General features: G+C 33.9%; 1 protein-coding gene and 1 long non-coding RNA gene across 8 annotated transcripts in view; one reads left to right on the top strand and one right to left on the bottom strand.

The window, feature by feature from the left end:
- Positions 1-23,224, top strand: part of KIAA0391 (KIAA0391 ortholog) — a 118,268-nt gene that overhangs the window by 29,453 nt on the left and 65,591 nt on the right. For all 6 annotated transcript variants that reach the window (XM_023522348.1, XM_011376703.2, XM_023522347.1 and 3 more), the window contains exon 5: positions 14,361-14,468. In XM_023522348.1, the coding sequence (XP_023378116.1) occupies positions 14,361-14,468 (108 nt within the window). The remainder of the gene's footprint in view (positions 1-14,360; positions 14,469-23,224) is intronic.
- Positions 1-23,224, bottom strand: part of LOC105303205 — a 36,451-nt gene that overhangs the window by 6,065 nt on the left and 7,162 nt on the right. The window lies entirely within an intron of this gene.

Below are 23,224 nucleotides of genomic sequence, written 5' to 3'. Positions count from 1 at the left end.
TACGTATGAATGTATTTATTTTTCCTTGGGATTCACTGAATCTGAGTTTCCTGAATCTGAGGTTTCATTTCTTGAATCAGTTCAGAATAATTTTCAGCCTTTATATCTTCAACTATTGCTTCTCCCGAAATTCCTATTAGACTTTCATTGCACCCTTTTACATTCACCTCCATGTCTCCTTCTCTTTTTCATATATTTCATTCCTTTATCTCTCTGATGTGAATTCTGGGTAGCTTCCTCAGATCTATCTTCTAGTTCACTACTTTTCACTTCAGATGTGTCTATTCTTCTCTCTACTCATTCATTTAGGGTTTTTTCCCCTAATGATTCCATTATTTACAGACCATAAAATTGACCTATTTTAAGCATACAGTTCCATGATTTTTGAGTAAATTTGTACATTTGTGTAACCATCATCACAATTCAGTTTTAGAATACTTCTGTCACCCTAAAGTTTCATCATGCCCTTTTGACATCAATCCTTGCTCTCTCCCCTGGCCCTAAGAACCATTGATACGCTCTCTGTCTCTGTAGTTTTGCCTTTCCTGAAAATTTCATATAAATAGAATCATATAATCTGTAACTTTTTTGTCTTTCACTTAACATAATGTTTGTTTTTATACTACATTAGATTTAGTTTTAAATATAGTGTTTTTGAATTTGTGTTGTTACATGTACCAGTAGTTTATTGCTGAGTAGTGTCCCAGTGTATGAATCTGCCACAATTTGTTTATTCACCAGATGATGGACATTTGTATTTCAGATGATGGACATTTGTATTTTCCCCTCATTCATTTTGTTTTGATTATTTTAGGATTTCAATTTTAGAGCTTCTCTTTCAGATTTTCCTCTTCAGTTTTTTATGATCACTGTCTTTTCTTAAAATTCTGATTCTTTTACATTTTAATTATTGTTACTTATTTATATTGTCTCTTAGATTTTTCTATTATCCTTTATCCTGAGTTCTTTGGGCTCTAATCCTGTCGTTTAGAGGGCTCACACATGAGGGATTATTTACATTTGTGTTCTGCAATTTTAAATTAGTACAATTTTAGAGGAGCTTGCTCTTTCTATGAGAATCCCTTTGTTTCTTAAATTGTTGATAATGTCCCTCCAGAGAGGTTTTGTGTTTGCTTTTGCCAAGTACCTAAGAGATATTACTAGACCAGAACCAGTTTTTATGTGCTTTCTTGACAGGGCATGATGATTTTGTATTACATGGTTTGTCTAAATTTGTGTTCCAAACCCATTTAAGACTTAAGCCTGGAGTTTCTTTTTCTAAAAAGACTTTTTTCCTACTTAGATCCCTGGAAGAAATAGAGAAGGTGGTATATTGTGTTTTGACATCAGTGTGCTCATTTGTAAAGGTTCTTCATTTATTCAGGAGTTCACTTCCAATTTCTCTCACCATTTGTACCCAAGGTTTGAGAGATCTACAGTTCCCTACAGAGAATATCAAAAGTCAAGCCCCTGTTTGCTAATACCCATTCCATTTTTCCTTTTTAGTTCTCTCCTGGACAATATTAGCATCAACTCTTATCCTTACCATTTTGATTTTTGTTAACAATAATCAAAGATCTGGCTTCATCTCTGTCACTTAGAGATTTCTTTCTTTCTTTTTTGTAAGTTCAGCGATGCATTTAATCTTTTTGTTGTATTATCCAGCCTTTTTAGATATTTGTAGCAGGATGGTTTTTTTGGTTGTTGGGTTTTGTTGTTGTTTGTTTTTTCATCTTACTGGAATCAGGAAACTCAGATAAGATTCTAAGTATTTTAAATAGGATAGTACACTATAGAAATTATAGCTACAATTACTAAATGAAAGAAATCTAAAACATTAAATGAGTATGCTATTAAATGAGTATAAGCGTCCTTAGATTATTTGTTAGATTACAGTCACATTTTCCAACATGTGACTTCATTTTTCCCTGGCTACATTAAGGCAGTCATGATAGTGTTCCTTTTATTGAGGATTTATTTGGATCCCATGGTTTAAAGAGACACACAAAAAAATTTGGCTGTTAGATACAGAGATGCATTTTTTTAGTTGTTGTTCCCATGTTAAAAGCAGTGCTTCCAACCAAAATAGCTGGTATTCCCCTGTTTTTCCATATCTACTATGACTAAAGCCAGTTGTTTTAATAATCCCCTTCTTTGGAAAATATTATCGGATTTTTGCCGTACATTGGATATAATCAACATGTTAAGAACACTGTTTCTTTCATGATGTAAAGTTTTGAGTATACATTTTTGTAGTCTTCCTGTTTCCCCTTGGTTGCTACACTAGAGTACATCATTAACTAAAAATAAATAAGAGATCTATTTTGAATTTTCTGGTGAGATTTGTTATCAAAGTCTCAGAATAGAAGTAAACCATCATAAATATATGGAGTTTCATTTCAAAAAATTGAAGTATTTTAACCTAAGTGGAAAAGTAAAGAATTCTTAGTGTCTCTTTTCATTTGTTGAGAAAAATCAGTCGCTTAACCTGTTTGCTTTCTCATCCATAATGTAAGAGGAGTAATAAATGGAAGAATCAAGTTCTACTGCCGTGTATCTTGTTAAGAGTCATTTATAATTATAAAGTCAGCTCTTCGAAGGCAGGTGCTGGATCACCTCTGTTCTAGAGCTCATGTGTCATGTGTAGTTTATAAGCTGTGCCATTCTTCTATTTCTTTCTTGCTCCACATTTTTGGGTCATTTTGCTCCTCATATGCGATTAGGTAACAACCACAAAACAATAAATATCAGTTCTGCTTCCTTGTTTCTCATAAGTTGAATAAAGTAAAGAATTGAAAACTCTTGATTAACTATTTTAGAATTCTTACTACATTTATTTATTCTTTTCCATATTATAGTATTAAGCAAGAGTTGATTTTTTTTTTTATTTAAACTCAGTGCATAATTGCATAAAGACTTTCTGCTTATTCTTTGAGCTTCCATTTGCCTATTTGTTAATCCTCAAACATGCAGTTCTTTGGTGTTTAGTAAGGACCTTGGCAATTCTTTCCTCTGCCTAGAAGTTTCTTCCCCTGAAGGGAGCATGGTTTACTCCCTCACTTCATTCAGGTCTGTTTAAAGGTCACCTCATTAGAAAGGCCTTTCCCTTTAACTATATCTAAAACAGGCTAGGGAGAGTGGTGCTAATACCTACTCTGCTTAATTTTTCTTCAAGGCACTTTTCTCTACCTGAAATTAAATATCTATTTGTTACCTTGGTATTGCTTGTCTCCTCCGCTAATATATAAACTCCATGAGGGCAGAGAATTTGTTTACTATTCTGTTCCTAAGAATTAGAACGTTATTTGGCACATAATAGATACTTAATGAAAATCTGTTGACTGACCAAGTAAATGGATTATAATCTTATGGCCTAAGAGTGGAATCTAGCCCATGAATGTTTTTTTGTTTGAGCTTCTTTTTGTTTTGCTATCTTAAAAAGTTGTTTGACATATTTCAAAATGCCAGATTTTTTACTTCCCTTGAAAATCAAATTTGGTAATCCTGCATCTTTATTTTTGTGTAGTAACAATTAGCTAGACTAAGCATTGGACTGCTTGCTTTCTAAAGAAACTACATTCGTCAATTTGTCATAGTCTCTGCCTCTTTCTGTCAAATATTGGACAATGAGACGCCATTTTCTATTTGTCATTTTGCCTCTCTGTTATCTTTTCTTAGACTTGGCTCATTTTACTTTTTTATGTTACCTGCCTGGTTCCTGTAGGCATTTGAGTTAACAACCTCTGTTGCAAGTCATAAAAGTCATAATATTTACTACAATTTCTCTGAAGTTATACTTTTCAGATTTAAACTTAAAAGTATGAAATGAAATGAGGGAAGATGATAGAAGTTGTGGCTATTATTAAAGGAGATACATGTTGAATTTATAAAGCCTATGTGTTACAAAAATGAAGAACTCCCTTCATGAGCACATGAAAAGATGCTCAGCATCCTTAGTCATTAGGGAAATGCACATTAAAACCATAATGAGATCCCACTCCATGCTGAGAAGCATGGCTCTAATCAAAAAGATAGACAACAATAAGTGTTGGTGGGGATGTGGAAAGACTAGGAGTCTTAAACATGGCAGTTGGAAATGTAAAGTGGTATAGCCACTTTGAAAAACAGTCTGGCAGTTCCTCAAAAAGTTAAATATAGAGTTACCATATGGCCTGACAATTTCACTCCTAGGTATATACCCAAGAGAAATGAAAACATACATCCATGCAAAACTTGTACACAGATGTTCATAGGAGCATTGTTCATAATAGCCAAAAAGTTGAAATAAACTAAATGTCCTTCAACTGATAAGTGGATACAATAGAATGTTGTTCAGCAATAAAAAGAAATGAAATCTGATCCATGCTACATGGATGAGCCTTGAAAACACTATGCTGAGTGAAGGAAGTCAATCACAAAAGATCGCATATTTGTATTATTCAGTTTATTTAAAATGTCCAGAATAAGTAAATCTATAGAGACAGAAAGTAAATTAGTGGTTGCTGTGTGATAGGGTGACAGAATGGAGATTGACTGCTAATGAGTGTGGAGTTTCTTCTAGAAGCGACAAGAATATTCTAAAATTAGATTGTGATGATATTGCACAACCTGTGAATTGAATTGTACACTTCAAACAAGTGAATTGAATGGTATGTGAATTGTATCTCATTAAAAAAAAAATTTTAAACTCCTTTTATTTATAGTGAAGAAACAAATGATCAAAAGATTGGTGGATTTCCATATACCAGATCATTAGTCTGCAATCAAGCACAATCCCAGCAGTAGCCCTACAAAGAAATAAGTGTTCTTCATTTAAATTTACTCTCCATTAAAACAGCTAAGCTTGCAGATTTGTAAAGCCCTGTGTCATAGTTTGCTATTTCAGTAGGTCAGTTCTTTCTTTGTCATGTCTTTTCAACGTGATCTACTCAGTGGCTTTTGACTGCATCCATAAATTTGTGTAGTTTGAAAAGTGAACATCTTGGAGGCCCAGCGGAAGTGTTATAAATAATCCCTGACCAGTAACATTAGTGATGGGAAAAAAAACCAGTCTGATAGGTTAGATTCTTCTGTCTGTCTACTAGAAGACCTGGATCAGGAGGATAATCTTTGGATGAGATTTTATTGGGATTTTCTTATACATCCTGTGATTACACAGAGGCTCCTGAGACTCACCTTTCAAACAAACCATCTCAAGTATACCCTTTTCCATTCTGTGATTTTAAGGGATTTCCAAGTCTTGTTAACATAGAATATCAGAACTGGAAGGGGATTTTATAAGTTATCTAGTTTGACTCTTGATTTTTACAGATGTCCATTTTGCCAGTAATACTGAAATACCTCAGTTTGTCATTACTCTTGAAGTGAATATAATGTACTAAGAGCAGCACCAAAATGATAATTTGGAAGTGTAGTGGAAAATCTTGTCCATATTAATTATTAGTGAAACTTGAATTTTAGAAATTTAATGCACTCGTTTTGTTTCTCTTGATGCATTTAGAGTGAAATAAAAATGGTTATATGTAAACTATTTTAATTCTCCTTGATAGCTTTATTTCCATTTGTGAAAAATAGTATTCCTATTCTAACCAATATTTAGTTAGTTTTGATTTTAATTGGAATGTTCTAAACACTTGTAGGAAATATATTTGAGCATAGAAATTTTAAAAGTGTTTTTTGCCTGATACCCTGTAACTACAGGCTTGGTTTAAATGGATAATTCTAACCTCTTAATGAATAAAGCAAAAACTTTTTCCTCTTTTACTCTTATTCTTCTGCTAACCTTATTAAAGTGTATTAACTGATAATTAATCCATAGTGTGTTGGTTTAATTAGAGCAAAGATTTGAGGTTCTTAACTCCTCTTTCCCAGGTTGGTTTTGCAGAGAAGAAAGCACAGGGGCAGGAGGCTGAGGGGGATACAGATTTTAGAGATTCTGCGGGCATAGTTTTACTTGGTTTGGAGGCTTTATCAGAGTTTTGTTGCTGAAATCACTGGGCATATAGAGGATAATGTTTAGTCAAATAAAGAACATTGAAAAGTTAAAAACAACAAAAACAACAACAACAACAACAGTGTTTCCTGAGTAGAAAAGAAAGAGGTAGGTCCCCCACAACTGGAGTTGGCAGGGATAGTAAAGCCAAAGAAGTCAAATGGGAAATGAAAGCATGCATATGGATCAATGTTTATTTTAAAGATGAAATATATATAGTATTAGAATTTTCTTTATTTTATTTTTTAATCAGCTTTATTAAGGTATAGTTAACATACACTTAAATTTGCCAATGTACAATTCAGTGAGTTTTGACTTATGCAGGCAGTTGATAATAACCTCCCTAATCAAAATATGGGACATTTACATCCCCCTTCCCCCAACAGTTCCCTGGTGTTCATTGCAGTCAGTTCCCTCTCTCTACTTCCTAGAACCATTAATCTGCTTTCTGTTAGTATAGTTTTGTTTTAAATTTCATATAAATGGAATCACAAAGTATGTAAGTAGTTTTTTATGTCTACCTTTTTTCATTTAGCATAATACTTTTGAGATTCATCCATGTTGTTATGTGTAGCAACAGTTTCTTTTTATTGATAAGTAGGATTCAATTGTCTGGATACTACTTTTTATTCCCATTCATTTACCAGTTAATGAACATTTGAATTGTTTCCAGTTTTTGGCAATTAGGAAAAAAGTCATTATTAACATTTATGTATTAGTCTATGTATGGATGTAGATTTTCATTTCTCTTCTATAAATACCACAAGGTGGGACTGCTGAGTTGTAAGATAAATAAATGCTTAACTTTATAAGAAAGTTGCCAAACTGTTTTCAAAATGGTCGTACCATTTTGCATTCCCATTCAATGTTTGAAAGTTTGAGTTGCTCCACATACTTGTTTTGGTCAGTCTTTTTAAATTTAGCTGTTCTAGCAGGTGCATAGTATCTCATGGTGGTTTTAAATTTACATTACCCTACTGACTAATTATGTTGAGTATCTTTTCATGTACTTATTGCCCTAACAGAAGTTCTCCATCTTTGTAGCATTGATACAATAATATTATCTAATCCATAGTTGGTACTCAGGTTTTGTCACTTGTTCCAATAATATCCTTTTATAAGTGTTTCCTTTTCTAGATCTAATCCAGGATCACACTTGAGGTATAGTTGCCATGTTTTCTTGGTCTCTTTCCAACTGCAATAAAAATTTCAGTTTTCTTTGAGCTGAGAATAACAAAAAACCTGTAGGCCTATTTTGTAGAATGTCTCTCAATTTGAGAAATTGCTTTATCTGATATTTCTTTATATTAGATTAAAGTCATGCCTTTTTGACTAGAATATCACAAAAATGCTATTGTCCTTCTCCAAGACATTATATCAAAAAGCATACTATTTGAATATTGGTGATGACTTTATGCATTGCCTTAGAAATTTTTGCTAATTCCGATGTGAAGAATATGCCAGTTTTCTTCTAGAGTTTTCGTAGTTATAGCTTTTTGGTTTAGATTTATGATCTATTTCAAAATAAATTTTGACTGATTGAGATAGGGATTGAAGTTCATCTTTCTCCAGCTCTTTCTCTTGCTAATTTTCTTGTTTTTCTGTTTTCTATTTCTTTGATTCTGTGCTTTGTTAATCTAGTTTAGTTAAAATTTAATTTGTTCTTTTTCTAATTTAAGGGGAAAACTTAGATCAATGATTTTAGACTTTTTTCAAATAAGCATTTAAAACTATGCATTTCCCTCTAAGTATTGCTCTAATGCATTCCGTAACTTTTGATATTTTATATTTTATTACTACTTAGTACAAAATATTTTATAATTTCCTGTGTAATTTCTTTTTTGACCCATGGGTTGTTTAGAAGTATAATTTAGAAATATTTGGGACTTTTATAGATATCTTTCTGCTATTGGTTTCTGATTTAATTGTGTGTATGGGATCAGCAAACATACTCTTTCAGAGTGTAATATTTTGAAATGTATTGAGACTTATTTTATTACCTAGAGCTTGCGGTCAATCTTGGTGTTCCATGTATACTTGAAAATAATAAATATTCTGCCAGTATTGGGTATAGAATCCCTTAGATATCAATCAAATCAAAGTAATTATTGGTGTAGTTCATGTCTTCTCTATCTTTACTGATTCTTATCTACTTGTTCTATCATTATGGAGAGAGGAATGTTGAACTCTCCATCTATAATTATAGACTTATTTGTACCTCCTTTGTACCTCCTTTAAGTTCTGTCAAGTTTTGCTTAATGTATTCAAAGCTCTGTTCTTATTTATGAGTATGACTTCTTGATCTGTTGATCTTCTCATTATGAAGTGTCCCTTTTCCTTTTTTGTAATACTGTTTTTCTTGAGGTCCGTTTTGTTTATAACATTCATGTTACCACTTCAACTTTCTTAAGCTTACTGATATATATTTTCCCCTGCTTTTCACTTTCAGCTTATCTGTACTTTTATATTTAAAGCACATCTATTTTAAACAGCATTTTTGATAGTGTCAAATTTAAGTATTTTGCAATTTGTTTTCTATTTATGTACTTTTTATTTTCAATCCTTCTGTTCCTCCTTTCATTTTTTTTTTTTTTAGGGGGGGTGAATTAATCAGAATTTTTTAAATGTTTCATTTAATTCTTCTGCTGGCTTTTCATCTGTACCTTTTTTTGCCTTATTTATTTTATTTAATTTTTTTGATTGGCATTTGAAGCTGAAAGCTTTCTTTAAAAATTTTTTTTAAAAATTTTAATTAGTTTCAAGTATCTAGTACATTGGGTTGACATCTATATAGTTAGTAAAATGATCTCCCCAATTGCTCCCTCCCTCCCCTGACCCTCTACCTAGACGATGTATTAATGCTAATTGCATTCCCTATGCCATGCTCTCCATCCTCATGACCATCCATCAGCTACTAATTTGTACTTCTTTAACCTTTCACCCCATCTCCCAGCCCCCCAAACCCTCCTCCCTTCTGTCTGTCACCAAATTGTCCACCATATTTCTGAGTCTGTTTTTGATTAGTTTGTCCTTTTTACTCCTTAAATTCTGCATATAAGTGAAATCATATAGTGTTTATCTTTCTCTGTCTAACCTAAATACCTTCTAGGTTCATCAAAGCAATATCTTTTTCCATTCCCTTCCTTTTCATATGTAGGGGTCTTTTTTTCTTATCCTTTCAGCCACTCTATCTTTTGTTTGGAACACTTAATTCTTTTCCATTTAAGGTACTTATTGATAGGAATGTAGTTGTTACCATTCTTTATTCCTGTTTTTGATACATGTTTTTTCTTCTTAAAGAAGTCCCTCCCACATTTCCTGTAATTCTGGCTTGACGGTGATATTCCTTTAGTTTGTTTTTGTCTGGGAAGCTCTTTATCTGCCCTTCAACTCTAAATGATAGCTTTGCTGGATAAATTATTCTTTGTTGTATATCCTGAGTCTTCACCCTGTCGAATATTTTTTGCCAAGCCCTTCTGTCCAGCATAGTTTCTTTTGAGAAATCAGCTGCCAGTCATATGAGTATGTCCTTATAAGTAATTATTTCTTTTTTTCTTGCTGCTTTTAGTATTCTTTCTTTGTATTTAAACTTCAGCATTTTAATTATGATGTGTCTTGGTGTGGGCCTCTTTGGATCCTTGATTTTTGGAATTCTCTGAGCTTCCTGGGGTTTTATGTCCATTTCCTTCACCAGGTTAGGGAAGCTTTCCATCATTATTTCTTCTGTTCAACATCTTGATTTTCTTCAGTTACGCCGATCAGATGAATATTTGGAGCCTTAATAGTGTTCCAAATCCTCCTTAAATTATTTTTATAGTCTCGTCATCTTTTTTCTTGCCATTCTGTCTGATTGGCTTTCCTGTTCTCTAGATAGGGCATGTGATCCTCTCCTTTATTCACTTTATTTATTCCTTTGCTTATTCTATTTAATATACTTCTTATCTCAGATAATGTGTTCTCCATTTCAGACTGGTTCCCTTTTACAATTTCCATTTCCATTTTTATCTCTTTGTTGGAGTTCTCTACACTTCCCAAAAGTTCATTGAGCATCTTTATAACTAGTATTTTGAATTCTGCCTCTGTTAGATTACTTGACTCCATTATATCTGGATCTCTGTTCTGTTCTGTTCTGTTCTGTCATATGGTTTCTGCTTCTTTGCCTTCCCATTTTGGCTGTCTTTCTGTGTCTGTTTCTACGTACTAAGCAAAGCTCCTAAGTCTCCTACTCTTATTAGTGTGGATTTGTGAAGTAGGTTCAGTGGCACAGTCCTGAGAGAGGTTCAGCTGCAGGCCAAATTTAGCCAAGCCTCTACCCCTCTGGGGCCACCTGTTAAGATTCAGCAAGCAATCCCCAGATGCAGTGCTTATAGTTGCCTCAAAAGGCCACTCCAGAAACCAAGGGCAGCTGCCTCTACCAGTGTGAGTCTCAGCAAGGAGCACCTGACTCACTGAGGATACACCTGGATGTTGTTTGTGTGGGGCCCGAGTTGGGGGAGGTGGAGTTTCAGGGAATCCTCTGGGCGGAGTGACCTTTGTTATCCATCCAGTTTGATTACGTCACAACTATGGCGCACTGGTAGCGGGGAGGGCTCAATGGGGAACAGTGGATACTGCCAGCACTTCTGTACCAAGCGATTCTCACTCACCTCGGCCCTCATTCCAACAATGTCTCTCTGTAAGTCCCTGGTGCCTCCTGCGCTCAGCCTAATCGGCACTGATGCTCAGAGTGAGCAGGTCCATCACCGCGAAAATCACGGACAGGGTCCCTTTAAGAGGTGTCTGCCTCTGCCGCAGCCTCCTCTCACTCAGCCACTGGGGTCCAGGCAGTCCTGCATCCTCTCCCCATCCTACCTTCTGCCACTGCAGGGTGCTTTCTTGGATTTCTTCGTAGTTGTATGGTTTGTTCATCTAGATCCCAGGCAATTTTTCCTTGCTGCTGCTCCTCGTTTCCATCACAACTTTGATTTAGTCACCAGAGGGATAAACAGAGCCTCTATCATCTATGTCATCTTTTTTCTTTTTTTGCCTTATTTTTTAATGTAGACCTTGGGAATTAACTTAATATAGCCTTCCTAGAGTTTAGGTTGTACCATTTCACATGTAATATAGGAACCTTGCCACAGTAGAATTCCATTTATCACTTCCTGGTCTTTATGCTATTATTGTCATATATACCACATCTGCGTATGTTTTAAAACCCATAGTTCAGTGTTAGGATAAGTTTTGCTGGAAGCAGTCCTATCTTTTAAAGAAATTAAAAGAAGAAAAAAGATTCTTTTCTATAATACCTATATAGTTGCCATTTCTGATGTTTTCCATTTTTTCTTTTACATCCTGGTTTCCATCTGATATTAGTTCCCTTCATCCTGAAGAAATTGCTTTAGCATTTCTTATGATGCAGGCTTGCTGGTGATGAATTCTCTTGTTTTCGTTTCCCTGAAAATATATTTTTCACTGTGCTTCTTTACCTCAATTCTTGAAGGATTTTCTGTAGCTATAGAATTCTAGGTTGACAGGAGTTTTTGTTTTCTGTCATCACTTTAAAGATACCTTTCATTGCCTTCTGGCTCTTTTGTGCTGAGAATTTAACTCTCATTTGTATCATTCTCTTACATGTAATGTATCCTTTTTTTTCTGGCTCCTTCTAAGATTATTTTATTTTTGATTTTCAGCCATCTTACTATGATGTACCTAGTTATGCTTTTGTTATGGTTTTCTTTGTATTTATCCTGTTTTGAGTTTTCCTTGCTTCTTGAGTCTCTAAGTTATGTTTTTCATGAAATTTGTGGAAATTTTAGCTATTATTCATTTATTTTTTTCTACATTCTCTTTTCTGTTCTCTCCTCCTGGAGACTACACATATGTTGGTCTGTTTGACATTGTTCCACAGGTTACTGAAGCTCTATTCATATTTTTCTTTCAATCTTTTTTTTCCTTCAGATTAATCCTTTCTATTGCTTTGTCATTTGTGTTCACTCACTCTTCTTCCATCTCCAGTCAGCTGTTAAGTCTAGCTTGTGAATATTTTATTTCACATTTGTGCTTTTGGTTATAGACTGTTCATTTTATAGTTTCTACAGATGTTCCTTGACTTACATTGAGGTTACATCTTGATAAACGTATCCTAAACTGAAAATATTATAAGTCAAAAGTTTATTTAATACACCTAAACTACCAAATAGCATAGCTTAGCCAAGCCTACCTTAAATGTGCTCAGAGCACAATATCCTAAAAACATTGTCTACTATAGAGTATCAGTTGTTTACCCACATAATCACATGCTTAACTGGGAGCTGTGGCTTGCTGTCGCTGCCCAGATCATGGGAAAGTATTGTACCACGCATTGCTAGTCCGGGAAAAGATCAAAATTCAGAATTAAAAGTATGGTTTCTGTTTAATGGGTATCGCTTTCGCACCAATGTAAAGTTGAAAAACTGTAAGTTGAACTATCATAAGCCGGGAACCGTCCGTTGTGTCTGTGTTTTCTCTGCTTTGCCCGCTAACTCCAGCATCTGGACCTTAGATTGACTTATATTGACTTTCTTTTCTCTTGATTGAGTCACATTTTCCTATTTCTTCTCCTGTTAATTTTTTATTGTATTTTTTTTGTATATTGTATTATTCTTTTTGTATATTTTGTATATTTATTGTATATTGAACATTTTGAAGAACATATTGCAAAGGCTCTAGATTCTGTCATCTTCCTGCTTTAGCAGGCTGTTAAACTTTCTTAGACTCAAACTGCAGACTCTGTTTCCCTTTTAGTGGATTGTAACTGAAGTCTCGGCTCAGGCCTTTCAAGTCTTTCATCTGTTGCTTTTTTGCTGGGCTTTTTGGAGTCTCCTCAGTGGATGTACAGATCAAGAGTTAGCTAAGGATTTGGGTAGAGTTATGCACAGATTTTTGTGGTTCTCACCTTTCTAGCATTTCCTCTCTCACTGTTCAGCCTCTCTGGCAGTCTCAAACTCTGTCTTCTTATTTCTCAAACCAGTAAGTCTGCAGCTTTCTGTTTGATTTCCAGCTGTCCCTGTCAACCATGCAGACTGGAGAATGCCCTCTGGCAAAAAGCCACATACAGACAAATTTCACCTTGTATAATTTCATTCTTTTCTGGTTATCTCTAAGTACATAAACTTTCCCTAATGTAGTAACATTAAACAAACAATTATTTATTATTATTATTATTATTCTCGTGGTTCTAGGGCTTGCCTAGTCTGTTGGATGGTACTTGCTTGGGTGTCCTACTTTTGTAATCAAGTGGGAAGCTGTGGTCTTCTTGAAATCTTCACTCTCATAGGTCTGATGGTTAATCCTAGCTGTTGCTTGGGACTCAGCTGGCTTTCTCATGATGGCTGGGTTCCAAAAGCAGGAATCCTGGGAAAGAGAGCCAGATGGAAGCTTATACTGCCTTTTATTTTCTAGCCTCAGTAGCCATATAGCATCACTTCTGCCACATTTTGCTCATTGAGACGGTTACATAGGAGAGCTCATAATCACACAGAGGGAATTAGACTCTACTTTTTGAGTGGGGAAGAATGTCAAAGAATTTTCAGACATGTTTGAAACTACTAAACCCTTCAAATTTTGTGTTCCCTCCAATTTCTACCTGCTTTTGGTCATTCTCTAGTAGTTTTGAATAGTAATTTTTTATATAGAATTTATTATTATCTGGTAGTCTAATACAAACTACTCCATCATTACCAGAAGTAAAAACTCCCTCTCTTCCATATCTTTCCTCCATAGCACTCATCACAATTGATATTTAATATAATTTACTTACTTATTTGATTTATTTTGTGTCTCCTCATACTAAAATTCAAGTTCAATTAAGTTAGAATTTTTTGTCTCTTTGGTAACTATTAGACATATAGTAGATATTCAACAAATATTTGTTGAATGAATTTTCAACTCAAAACAGCTACAATTAAACAAAAGCCTCTTGACAAAAGAGGAGCTACAAATTACTCTTGCAACATAGTTGTACTGATAGACTGGCATATCTGAGGTTTACTTCTCTTTGGTTTACAACAGGACATAGAGATTTCGACATTTCATTCTTATCCTAATTATCATGTGTGTCAATTTAGCAGACTGGATGGCTGGCTACAGATCAAATAAAATAGTGCGGGAATGTACTTTGTGAAGTGTAAAGCACTATGAGATTATAAGGTATATCAGATAATTAATTATATGCAGTTATATCTATGAGGCTAGCTTTTTCAGATTTTGAAAGTATCTTTGTGAGTGTGTGTCTTTAAGGGATGAATATTTCGAATTCCCAAAACAATAATAAAAGTCATAGCAGTGTGTTTATAATAACATGCTTACTATGTTCTTATTAATGTTTTGTCTGATTTTTCTTTTTTAGGAACTTAAGAGATTTAAGAACTTTGTGAAATACTGTCCTCCTTTTGATATTGTCATTGATGGGCTCAATGTTGCCAAAATGTTTCCTAAAGCTCGTGAGTCTCAAGTTGTAAGTACAAGTTTTATTTTGTTATTCCAAATCTCTAGAAATATTTATTGTACCCGTTTGTGATCTTCCTTGAGTCTCATTGCTCTCTATTTTTTCTTCCTTTAAAAAATAAAGCTTTTAAAGGTGCCATAGTGACTGTCTAAGATTCATTGTTTCCCTCTCTGGCAAGTAAGTGGCTCTTACAGGATGGGCAAGAGTGAGAGATTAAAAAGTCCATGTAATAAAGGGCCAGTTCAGCCCATTTTATAGCCTTTAGCAAACTTTCTCCTAGGTCTCTGCTCTCTCTTTGGGGTTCCGCTGTCATTTCCCCATGGGTCACATTCCTCTATTTGAAAATTATCAACGTCTACTATCATGAGATATTAATCATTTATTACTCACATTTTTTTTTCAAATATAGTATGTTTGTAAATGAACCTAAGGAGTTTTTTTTTTTTTTTTGAAGGGGGATAAGGTAATCATTTGTTCTATCAATTCATAAATGTCATAGTAATTTCTAATAGGAATATCATGCTTTTTTATAACAGCAGTGAACAACTATTTTAATTCCCATTTTACAGTTTAAATTAGAAAATTGAGGCTAATTTTGTGCAGTAAATCTTTAGAAAGCAGTCATAACATCAAAATTAGATTGTAGAAACCTCCAGGGTTTCAGGCTTGTGGCTCTTATCTCTAACAATCGGTGGTCATTCATCTGTAGTTAAACTCTGTTATTTCTTTAAAATTGCTGCCAACTTAAAAGCTTTTTCTCAGGGATTCTACTAGTCTAATTTGGCCATTTATACTCAGAAAAGCTTACAAGTACTAACAAAGGACAAGGTCAATTTACAGAAATTTCTTTATATGCCTTATATGTTTGTACTTAAATTTTTATGGTCAAGTATGTACTTTTTAATCTTTTATTTAAAAAAGAAACACACACAAAAGCAAGTTGAAAATATTTTTGTCTCTTATGTACTTGAAAAGGGGCCTTTGAGGCAGTAATATTAACACAGGCAAAGCCAAAAAAGGAAGCCTGAAATTATCACTAATGCTTGGTAAAGCTCTGAATCAGAAGGACTCATTCTAAAACATTCCCCATCTAATTTGTGAGAATTAGAAAGTATCATATTTATTTACCTCTTGTTTGACTTCAGCTTTATACAAAGCACTAAAAATTAGCTTGCCAGAAATATATAGCCCAAATTGGGCTAAATTTTGGGGAGAAGGTAGTATGTTGAAGATTATGTAGCGGGAACATCTCCCAGCATTATGGAAGAAAAATTGCACATTTTGAAAGATTCTAGCAGATTTTGGCAAATAGAGAGGTAAAGAACAAAAGATAAAACGGGAAAATTGTAGACATTTGCCAGTACTTTTAGCTTTTACTCTTAAAAGAATTCAATATAAGCAAGAGTTTATGTGACAAGTACAAAATTGTTATTATGCAACTCTTCAGAGCACTGCTATCATGTGGCAGCGCACTGGCCTTATATTTAGGAAACCTCAACTCAAAGACTCGGCTTAAAGATAACACCTGAATAAGGAGGAATGAAATCAACTTCATTCTGAAGTTTTTTTCTCAAATCTGAAGCTAGAGATTTGTAAAAAGATAAATGAAGGTATATCATATTTCCCATAGACTCACCCTTAAAAAAAATTTCTTGGATAAATCTATCTCAGGCCTTTTTGTGACTTAGTTTCATTCTTTAATACTTTTTAGGTTGTCAGAAGTAGGTTCCTGTTTTTTCTGTTAGTCATTTAATAGCATTTCAGTTTAGCTAGACCCTTTGAATTCCAGTCCTGGTCCTGCCACTTCATAGCTTTCATAGTTTGAGAAAGTTACTTACTCTCTCTTGTGCCTTAGTTTCCCAGTCTATTAAAAGAAGATAATAATAAAACCGTATTATAAAGATGTTGTGAAGAGTAAATAAGTTAATATATGTAAGCACTTGACATATAGTAAGTACTTAGTGGGTGTAATTGTTATTGTGGTTACTATTTAAATGAACTTCCCAAATGGAACTACAACTCTTGCTTTCAAGAGACAATTATTTGGCAGTTTAAGATTTTTTTCCTGTCATCTCATCCATGTCAGTGGAGTTAAAAGGAAATACAAAGCTCTGCTTTAGTATTAGACTCAATCTAGATCAGGTACTCAATACTTGATTGAGAAGTGAAGCCTGTACCATCAAAAACTTAAGAAAAAATTTAAATATGATAATTTTAAGAAATTTTTCTTCTGATTGTAAAAGCAATGCATGATTATCAATTATAAAAGTAATATAAGTAATTATAGAAAATTTGGAAATTACAGAATAAAAATCAGATATAATGCTATCATTTAGCAATAATCACTGTCATTTAGCAATAATCCTTGCAGTATTTTTCTGTTTCTTTACCTTGTAGAGCTCTGACTATGTAAATAATTGTATACATTTTAATTTACAGTTGAAAACTATAAAAATGAAATTATAAAAGTAGTAGAAGACAACATGTATTCCTTTTCCATTTGAGATGGGAAGGACCTTCGAACCGTACATAAAATTCAAGACCCCTAATGGGAAGACTAGAGAAATTTCCTAGACAGTAAAAAATACTATAAGCACTGCTAAAAGTCAACAAAAAATTGAAAAACAATTTATATCATGTAACAAAGGGCTAATTTCCTGACTGTACCAAGGAAAGTGTCATAAGCCTATAAGAAAAGGTAAACTATACAATAGAAACCTTATTTATACTTATAGATATGCAAATTAAAATTTTTATCTTCCAGATTGGCAGAGATTTAAAAATTACCAGTAGCCTATATTTTGAATGGTTTGGAGTGGTAGGGAGAAGGGTATTAGACAATATTTTGGGTGGGTGATTTAGCAATAACTTTGCCTAAAATGTTGAAATTGTACTTGTAGGAACTGATATATTCACACTAGTACATAAAGTTATATATCCAAGTATGTTAGTTATATCATTGTTTATAAGCAGAAATGTCTAATCAACGTAAATATCTATCAATCCAGGACTTGATATATATAGAAACATTTATTACCTAACTAACATTTGTTAGGTAAGTTCGTATATGCCTAGAAAATTTCTAGAAGTTACACACATGTAAAAACTGAACAGTAGTTAACTTTAGGAGTTGGGAATAGAATATAAAAGAATAAGAGGATTTCTATTTTTTATTTTATTTTTTAAATTTTCTTTTGCAATGAGTTTATCTATTACTTTAGTATAAAAAATGAATCGAATTCAGGAAAAGAAAAAAGTAAAAAGGCATACTTGGTAAATATTCTGAAATAACTATACAATACTCTATATCATATGGAGGTACCACAATTTTAAAATCATTTTCCTTTTGGTGGACAACTTAGATTATTTCCCATTTTTCACTATGGTAGATAATGCTTAGAAGATTTCTGTGTACGTTTCAGATGATTTCTTTAAAATAGATTCCCAGAAATAGAAATTCTTGAGTCACAGAGTATGGATATTTGCAAAGGTCTCACTACATATTGCCAAATTGCTTTCCAAAATGATTGGAGCCATTTATACTCCTACCAACAGTATATAAAAGTACCCAAATAGAACTCATTTCTTCAAGATTTGTTATTACGTGATTGTTTCAATTATTTAGTCACATTTGTGCCATGAATCTGCTAAGTGAAAAGAACTGGACAGTTTTTGCCTTTCACTTTTTAGATAATACATTTTTAAAAATTGTGAACAAAGTTAAATAAAATAGTCCAGAAAGGAAACATTCTTGACTGTCTTTTTCCTCTTTATCTCTCTCAATACGATTGCCTATAAGCAAGGTTAGAAGTCCTAATTCTATGGGTCTTGAGTTTTTTCATGTTTGCGTGAAGAAGTTTCCAGATTTTTTTCTGTGGAATAATATGCAGATCATTTACGTTCTTCCCATGAACTCACTGCATAGTATGTCACAAATTCTTTTTGGTTCTTTTCCATTAATGGTTAATTATATATCCAACATTGTTCTCTGTAAGTTCATAAATGAGAAAAGACCATTTTTACATTCATTATTTAAGGAGTAGCACCATGATGACATGTCTTGATCTCAGAACCTATATCTTAGGAGTGATAGAGATTTAGGAGCTAAAAATAAGTTCTGGTTGTAAATTTATTTTACTTTCTCAATTTTCATTTATATATATATGTGTGTATGTATGTATGTATATGAATATATATTTTTATATATTTTTTAAGCCAGAGTCTGTCTTATTATTGACGTCAGCAGAAACTTTTGCTGCCTGCACCACTCAGCCAAAAGACTGACACAGGAGTTGGGCTATTTAGAATATGCATTTATTAGAGAGTTACAAGTCACAGAGACATAGGCAAGTTATCGCTCAAAGGACTGGTTCCCTGAGCATTACAGGCACACAGATTAGCCATCGTGGAAACTGAGGGAGTTGGTGTTGTGGGTGCTACTGATTGGACAATTAAAGGAGAATGAGGTAATTGATCATTGTATCCTGTTCTGGAATCAGCCATAGCAACATCCCATCTGGTTGTGCGACCTGGTTCCTTGGTTGGTGGGGTTGTAGTTCAGCCTCAATGAGGCTGAGGTTGAAACACATCTAAAGCCACGATGTTATCCTTAGTCTAAAGTCTAACTGAAACCTATTGTCCTCATGGTTATAGACCTGAGGCTCAGTTAATCTATGTCCTAAGTCTTAATGGTTAAAGGAGCAGGCATATGGAGGATAAGGATGGGGGGAAAAGGCAAGTGAGTCACAATGCCATTATCTGGGCAAAACCAGCTTGAATCAGAGACAAAAAACTATATTAAATTAAGTTCACATGCAGTTACAAGCTATAAGGTAAGAAGAGATGAGGCCAGGAACACTGTGAGGCTCATAATACGTGGGGTCTTTGTATCAGGTCCTTTTTCAGTAGCATGAATAATATTTCATTATATGAATCTACCACATTTTATTTATCCGTTCATTTGTGAACATTTTGACGTTTTGATTATTTCTACTTTTTGGCTATTAGAAATAATGCTGCTGTGAACTTTCCATGTACAAATTTTTGTATGGACATATTTTTGGTTCTCTTGGGTATATACCTAGGAGTGGAATTACCAGGTCCTATGGTAATTCTCTATTTAACCTTTTGAAGAACTGCCAAACTTCCAAAGCAGCTGTATCATTTTGCATTCCCATCAACAGTGTATAAGAGTTCTGATTTCTTCACATCCTCATCAACACTTGTTATTATCAATCTTTTTTATTATAGCCATCCTAGTGGGTATAAAGTGGATCTCATTGTGGTTTTGATTCGCATTTCCTAATGTCACAGGATGTTAGGCATCTTTTTGTGTGTTTATTGGCTGTTTGTATATCTTTGGAGAAATGTCTATTGAAATCTGCCCATTTTTTAATAGGGTTATTTGTCTTTTTATTGTTGAATTGTAATGTTTTATATATTTGGAATACCAAATCTTTATCATATATATGATTTGCAAATATTTTCTCCCGTTTCAATTCTCTTTTCAGTTTCTTGATGGTATAGTTTGAAGCACAAAAGTTTTTGATTTCAATGAAGTCCAGTTTATTTTTTGTTGTCGTTGTTGTCTGTCATTGTTGGTGTCATATCTAAAAAATCATTGTATAATCCAGAGTCATAGAGATTTATGCCTCCGTTTTCTTTTAAAAGTTTTGGTTTTTGCATTTATAGTGTCTGCGTTTTTTAGGGAAACAATCTTGGGTAGATAATAAGCCGACATAATTTAGAGTATAGTTATATTCAGATGGGACTAGCCTTGGCCCTTTCTAATTCATTTGTTTAGCCTTCTATAAATTTGGGCAAAATAAGATTTTTGCCCAAATTTATAGAAGGCTAAACAAATGAATTAGGGCCATGACTGTAGACCAATCATGGCAATGCTAAGAACATGATTAGGCTAACGGTTACATTATCTAAATATGAAATTCATACTATATTGTACATTCTGTTGGCTATTAACAGTGATTCTTGTGTTTGTGTATGACTTTTTTCTTAAAGATGGTATTTAGAATGTTAGAATGGAGTGTACTTTTTACCCAAAATATATAAGAATTTTTAAAAAAATAACTATTGCATAAACAGTCTTATAATATCAATTCTCGAAAATAGGTTGTAATTTGGGAGAAACAGTGACTAAATTAAATTGTGTCAGGTATGAATCCTTGTATGGCATTTGAGTCACCTTTATGTAGCACTTGGACTAACATCTCTTTCTCATTACCTGCTGTAATATATAGTGTTTCAGTTTTTCTTGGATTGGATTTCTTTTAATTTAATAAACTTTTATTTTTTAGAGCAGTGTTAGGTTCATAAGTTTCTTTTTATGAATAGCAATCACCCAACAACATGTTATTTTGACTCTGCTGACATATCTGAGGAAGAGTATTGCATTGATAAGGAGGGGTAGAAATTAAATTGTATTCATTTTTTTAAGCCTAAGAGAGTGGGTAATTGGTACCACTAGCTACTCAGTCGCTCAAGCCAAAAACCAAGGATTCTAGCCTCAATTACTCCTATTCATTAGTCCCACATCCAGTTGACTGACGAGTTTTATTGGTCATAAAGCTCCAAATATATCCTGTAATCTAATGTATTTCTTCCATCTCCAGTAACGTCATCTTTCACCTAAACTCCAAGTGGTCTTACTTTTTCACTCTTGCCTCAATAACTTTCCATTACTCTTAGAATAAAGTCCAAGTTTCTTATCATGTATTATAGTACCTTTTATCATCTGATCTTTACTTCTCTTTGCAGCCTCATCTCTGTTTTTTTTTCCCTTATTGTCTTTCACTGAATTATAGACACTAGAATTTTTCCTGTTCCTCAAACATATCAAACTTGTTCTTGCCTCAGATCTTTGTGCTTGCTATTCCTTCAGCATTAAATGTTCTTTTTCAAATGGCACTATCATTATCAGCACTTTAGATGTCTTCCCTGATTCTTCTAAAGTAACCCCATTCTGCTCACCCACTCTCTGCCTATATTTTCATTTACATCAACCTTATTTACTTCTGTGATGGATTTTTAAATGGCCAGTATTTTTTCAGTTTCTTTCATTAGGAGATGGAATCTGTTGGATCCGGGCTTACCTTATGGCTTGTTTTGACCAGTGGAATGTGGTAGAAGTGATACTGTAGGACTTCCAAGCAAGGGCTTAAAAGGCCATGCAGCTAGGCTGTCACTCTCTAGGAACTACCACCTTGTGAATAAGCCCAGGTTAGTTTCCTTGAGGAAGAGGTGCCTGCCATATGGAGAGAGACAGAGCAAGAGGGAGGGAAGAAGGAAGGAAAGAAGGAAGAAGGAAGGAAGGAAAAGAGAGAGAGAGTGGGGCTACCATTCATTTCAGCTAAGGTTATAGATATGTGAATAAGGTCCTTCAGGACCAGACAGCCTCTAGGCAGCCTGCCAGCTGATTGTGGATACATGAATGAGCCTAGCCAAGACTATGTGGAACAGAGTAACTGTCCAGCTGAGCCCAGCCCATAGTATTGTGAGAAAATAAGTGATTATTTTAACTCAAGTTTTGGGGTGGTTTATTACACAGCAATAGATAACTGATTTAATTTTTTTTCATAGCACTTAGTATCTACAGTTATCTATGTTTTTTTGTTTTCTTTATCAGTCTCTTCCATGGTGAATTCCCTGATATTGGAAGGTCTTTGTGTCTTGATCACTATTATATTCTCAGCAATGAGGAACAGGCCTTGAACATAGTAACTGCTCACTAGATATTTAACGAATGAATGAACAAATGTATATATAGTAAATTATATGACCTCTTAGAAATAACATCTGCTTTACAGGGTTAACTCTGACTTCTTGAGTTTTACTCTTATTTCCCTTGCTAGCTATGAGACCTAGACTAAGTTACTTAAATTAACTTCCTGGTGCCTTATATGAAGATAAATGAGCTAATCCTTGAAAAGCACTTAACTGCAGTGCTTGGCACATATCCCAATAAATGTAAAAGGGAAAAAAAACCCCAGCAACCTTGTGAATGCATTTAGTTGTCCATGGTCTTAACTTTGTAGAAACAAAAGCATGCTAGTTTCTTTTTTCTTTTTTCTTCTTTTTTTCTTTTTTTTTTTTTAGCATGGTAGTTTCTATGATGTGTTTAGTTTCCTAATTTAAATAACTGACAATCTACTCTTTTAGTTTTTTTCCAGTTCTGAGTCTTCATTCTTTTTGAACTGATGCTTAGAATCTAAACTTGAGTCTTTAAATGTAAAGCCCAACTTCCCTGTAGAGTAACTAAATAAGAAATATGTCTACAATATAGAGAAAGTAAAAGACTGATTATATTAGTCAGGATAGACTAGGTTATGCTGCAGTAATAAACCCAAAATTTTAGTAACTTAAAACAAATTATTTCTTGTTCGTACTGTATATCCATTATTAGCCATCTGTGTCATCATCATCCTCATTCTAGGACCCAGAATAACTTTCTGAAATATTGTCAGTCACTGTGACAGAGGGAAAAGGGAAAGTGGTGAAGCACACACTGATATATCAAGCTTCTGCTGAGATAGGATACCGGTCACATCTGCTGATCTTTTATTAGCAGCTAACGCAAGTTACATAGCTACACCTGAGCTTAATAGGGTAGGGAAGACAATTCTACCATATCCCTGAAAGGAGAATGACAGTTTATATTTTTGAATAGCTCTAATAACTAACATACTGAATTTGGTGATATCTTATTACATTGGTCACGTCTACCCCAGGAACTAGAAGTGAGTTTCAGC

The sequence above is a fragment of the Pteropus vampyrus genome, unplaced genomic scaffold (genome assembly GCF_000151845.1).
Source record: "Pteropus vampyrus isolate Shadow unplaced genomic scaffold, Pvam_2.0 Scaffold10, whole genome shotgun sequence".
NCBI classification, from domain to species: Eukaryota; Metazoa; Chordata; class Mammalia; order Chiroptera; family Pteropodidae; genus Pteropus; species Pteropus vampyrus.
This window is presented reverse-complemented; position numbering and strand designations above follow the sequence as displayed.